This window comes from Zea mays, chromosome 6 (genome assembly GCF_902167145.1).
Source record: "Zea mays cultivar B73 chromosome 6, Zm-B73-REFERENCE-NAM-5.0, whole genome shotgun sequence".
NCBI lineage: Eukaryota > Viridiplantae > Streptophyta > Magnoliopsida > Poales > Poaceae > Zea > Zea mays.
Genome location: NC_050101.1, coordinates 160,476,033 through 160,480,065, shown reverse-complemented (window position 1 = coordinate 160,480,065; position 4,033 = coordinate 160,476,033). Strand labels below are relative to the sequence as shown.

At 48.8% G+C, this 4,033-nt stretch overlaps 1 protein-coding gene across 1 annotated transcript; it reads left to right on the top strand.

The window, feature by feature from the left end:
* Nucleotides 1-2,185: 2,185 nt before the first annotated feature.
* Nucleotides 2,186-3,428, top strand: LOC103630399 (uncharacterized). The gene is made up of 2 exons (XM_008651455.4): nucleotides 2,186-2,717; nucleotides 2,979-3,428. Exons 1-2 carry the CDS (start codon nucleotides 2,347-2,349, stop codon nucleotides 3,163-3,165), a joined length of 558 nt encoding a protein of 185 aa, XP_008649677.1. The 5' UTR covers nucleotides 2,186-2,346; the 3' UTR covers nucleotides 3,166-3,428.
* The last annotated feature ends 605 nt before the right edge of the window (nucleotides 3,429-4,033 follow it).

Below are 4,033 nucleotides of genomic sequence, written 5' to 3'. Positions count from 1 at the left end.
CTATTTGAGCTTCTCAATCTCACCCTTGATCTTAACGTAGTCATCATAGGACTTAGCCTAAACTACTTGCTTGTCTTTGCTACTAGAACCTTGCCCAATACTCTAAAAAATAAGTGATCACAAGATGTGGCTATATCAACTTTGACAACATTATTAATATCATTGAGTGTTTCATTAGATAATAAATCATATGGAAGCACAAGGTTGTCATGGTTGATCTTGAGATTAGTGTACTCTTATTGTAGCGAGTCATATCTAGTGGTGAGCTCTAGGTGTGTCCCCTCAAGTTTATCATGACTTTCTCTAAGCTCTTTTTACTAAAGTTTTGAGCTTCTTAAGGGAGGATGACACAACCTTATTTTCATCTTTAAGCTCGTCACTAGCCTTTTCATCTATGTCATATTTAGCTAGAAGAGACTTGTTCTTAAGTTTTAGGTCTTCATTAGCTCTTGTATTTCTCATGACATCTATATTATTTTAGTAAGTCAACAAGTTCATTGTAAGTCAGTGCAGTGAATTCATTTTCCCTATCACTATCATTACCACTACTACAATCATCACGTGTTCCCTTCTAATCACCCTTGATCATGAGACATAGATGTGTAGAGGATGGTGGTGATGGTGAATTAATCTTCACTATAACCATCCTACCGCACAAAGTTTTGCACACTAGGTTCCAACCCTATTCTAGCATGGAAATTCAAGTAATGTAAAACATGAAAGTTAGTGGTAGGTTACAACCAGGAATGGATCTAGTGGTGTGGTGGGTGGGGCTCCAGCCCCCTACCTCTTCAAAACCCATAGAGCCCCACTGAAGCTCCTCCTAAAATTTAAAATGTACAGACTATTATATATGTTTATTGTAGGTGATTTGGTGAGATTATATCATTATAGCGCTTTAATGCAGCTCCTCCTATTTTTCTGGCTTCGTCCCTAGTTCCAACCCTATTCTAGCATGGAGATCCAAATGCCCTAACCATAGCTAGCGGTAGGTTCATTGTCGAGGCCGAGGCGACGTCGACGCTACATCGGGCATGATCACGAGGAGGCACGTGAAATACTCCACCGTGACTACTTCGTCAATGATTGTGTTATACTCTGAGTTATTTACACCGAAGGTATCACATGACCCAAAGACTTTTTTGTACGTATTTTGTGCAGATTGGGTGAGTACTCTGTGTACTTCACCCAAAGAGTTGAAATAGAGGGTATGTGTTTGAAATTCGTGAGCGTTCAATAAAAATATTTGGTTGCGTCAATTTATATGTTTAAAATAGAGGGCATGGAATGGTTAAGTCAAGAAGAGAGAAGCTAATGTGGCTGTTGGCTGGCAATAAGTTCTGACCATTAGAGAGGCTGAGACGAGAACGCAGACGACCACTGACGTGACAGTGACGTGGACCAGGCGATAGCAAATTGAGTGGGCGATACCAATGGAACTATCCTTACTAGAAATGTTGTGTAGAGAATAAATGAACCTCCTGCTCTAATCTTTTAGGAGCCATTCGGTTTTCCCGGAACGGTGGCCTGGAATAGTTACCAATCGGATTGTTTCTCTAACTTATATAAATTTTTTGATCATATGGAACGATGGCTGATGCTTTCCTAGAGAAACGAACAAGGCCAGTATTAATGTAAAGGTTTTTTGATTATCTAACTTATATAAAGGTTTTTGGTTAATGTAACTGTTTTTTTAATCAGTAAAGATTACCGGAAGGTCAAAGCAAGAGTAACGTAACCAGTGGGGCAACCACAAGTCAAACCATATGCCAGTATACCACTTCCGGCATTCGTGCTCAACCTGCAGTCCACAGTGCGTGTACCCAAAGAGGAAAACCAACAACCACTGGCGGCCGCAAAACTCCAACCAGATTCCTCCCTCCTAGTCCTAGCTGATCGCTTTAGCTTTACACGCTGCCATTCCGTCAAGGCATCAGCGAGACGACAGTGACTCATTTATTTGCCTCCTCAAATCATCACTGCTCTCCTAGCAAAAGGCATGGATGATTCCTTTTCCCCCCTGCTGCACCTCTATTCTTCTAATCCACGGGTTAATGAGTGCACTTAACCACTACTCTGGGTGTGGGGGTGGTGGCAGGGGTACCGGCCACGCGTGCGCTTATCCGGTGCCACGCCACAGTCCAGCTTCTCACGCCCAAAACGTGCGCGACACACACAGAATGGCATCGCCCTCCACTCGGCCCGGCCCCGCTCCAAATCTATAAAAGGCGGCCGTCGGCCTCCAGTTCTGTGCCAAGATCCAGCAACCAGAGTTCTCCAAAGCGCGAAGCTCCAGCTCCATCTCCAGGCAGCCGTCACCGTCACCGTCAGGGAACGCGCGCAGCAATGGCCTTCTACTACGGCGTGGGCGGACAGTCGTCGGCGTGGGCGGCGCCGGGCGGCAGCAGGCCATGGACCAAGGCGGAGGACAAGGTGTTCGAGGGCGCGCTGGTGATGTTCCCGGAGCACCTGCCGAACCGGTGGGCGCTGGTGGCGTCCCGGCTGTACGACCGCACGCCGCAGGAGGCCTGGGACCACTACCAGGCGCTGGTGACCGACGTCGACCTCATCGAGCGCGGCATGGTGGAGGCCCCGGACTCCTGGGACGACGACGCGGCTGCCGCCGGAGGGGGACGCTCGGGCCGCGGCCGCGGGGGCGGCAGCGGCAGCGGAGAGGAGCGCCGCCGCGGGGTGCCGTGGACCGAGGACGAGCACAGGTACGCGCCGCGCGCCTTCGAACACTCTTCTGTCTTGAGTGACGTATAGCAGTACATACTCCTGCTTTTGTCCTTTTCCCCACCCTGTCATTCCACCTACGTGCCTTCTCTTCTCTGAGGTCGTCCTAGATCCTTCCGAGTACCTTTCCACGCCGGACGCACTCCTCTGGCCCACCGGACCTTTATCTCTCTCTCCCTCTCTTCGCTGCTCTGCTGGTATGGTAGGTAAACTGATTCCGTGTTCTCCTCACAACGACGCAGGCTGTTTCTGGAGGGGCTTGAGAAGTACGGGCGCGGCGACTGGCGGAACATCTCGCGCTGGTCGGTGAAGACGCGGACGCCCACGCAGGTGGCCAGCCACGCGCAGAAGTACTTCATCCGCCAGGCCAGCGCCGCCAGCCGCGGCGACAGCAAGCGCAAGAGCATCCACGACATCACCACCCCGTGATGCCTCCTGCTCGTGGAGGACAAAGCTAGCACCGAGATCCAGCCCTGCCTACTGCTGCTACCTGCATTTTATCTTTACCTTTGCGAGACGGGATCAAAAAACAAACAGCCGTCCCTGTGGTTGTAGAAATGTAGGCAAAGCTAAGCTAGCCTGGCTGGTATCTGGGGTCTGGTATAACTGTATTAAGCGACACTACAATGAATATTGAATAAATAAGTTTTGCAAGTTTGTCTGGATTTCCGTAATCCAGCCTTTGGTTATTACCCCATATGGTGATCTTCTTCGGTTATTCCTAACCCATATGAATTAGATAAAATTAGAAAAAAAAAATATCAAAGATTTTAATTTGTTTGGAATTTAAACTCACTCAATTCCACCTAATCTATATGGATTGAGACCAAATCGAACAAGCCCTAAGATTTTTGATACTACGTTATATGATCCAATAAACAGAGGACGGATGAAGGCCAGCATGCTTGCCAGAGCCTCTAGTCTCAACTAGCCATGCATTTCTCGAGCGGGGAGGGTGAGAAAGTGTTAGGGTAGCGCTCGGTGAGAAAGACGATTAGCAGCAGAAGGAGAGACGTGGGGAGGAAGAAAAATGTAGGCGCGGAAGGGAGTTTAGTTCCGAATCATTTAGGTTATTACATCCATGGTAAAACTCTTTTCCTCTTCTCTCTTATCCCTATAATATATGCCATCAGACAACCTCCCTCAGCCTTGTGCTGGGCCGGGGTTAGCGAGAGCCTCGATGTGGGCCGACTTCGACCACTTCCTGAGCAGACGACCCACCTTCTGTCGCCTCTCTTCCTTGAGAACCGACGTGTCCCCATGCCGGAGCTGTGGGAAAATCCTGGCGTAGACGACG

Coding starts and splice junctions, on each gene's coding strand:
- LOC103630399 (XM_008651455.4), top strand. CDS start 2,347: ATGGCCTTCTACTACGGCGTGGGCGGACAGTCGTCGGCGTGGGCGGCG. Junction 2,718..2,978: donor TGGACCGAGGACGAGCACAG/GTACGCGCCGCG, acceptor ACAACGACGCAG/GCTGTTTCTGGAGGGGCTTG.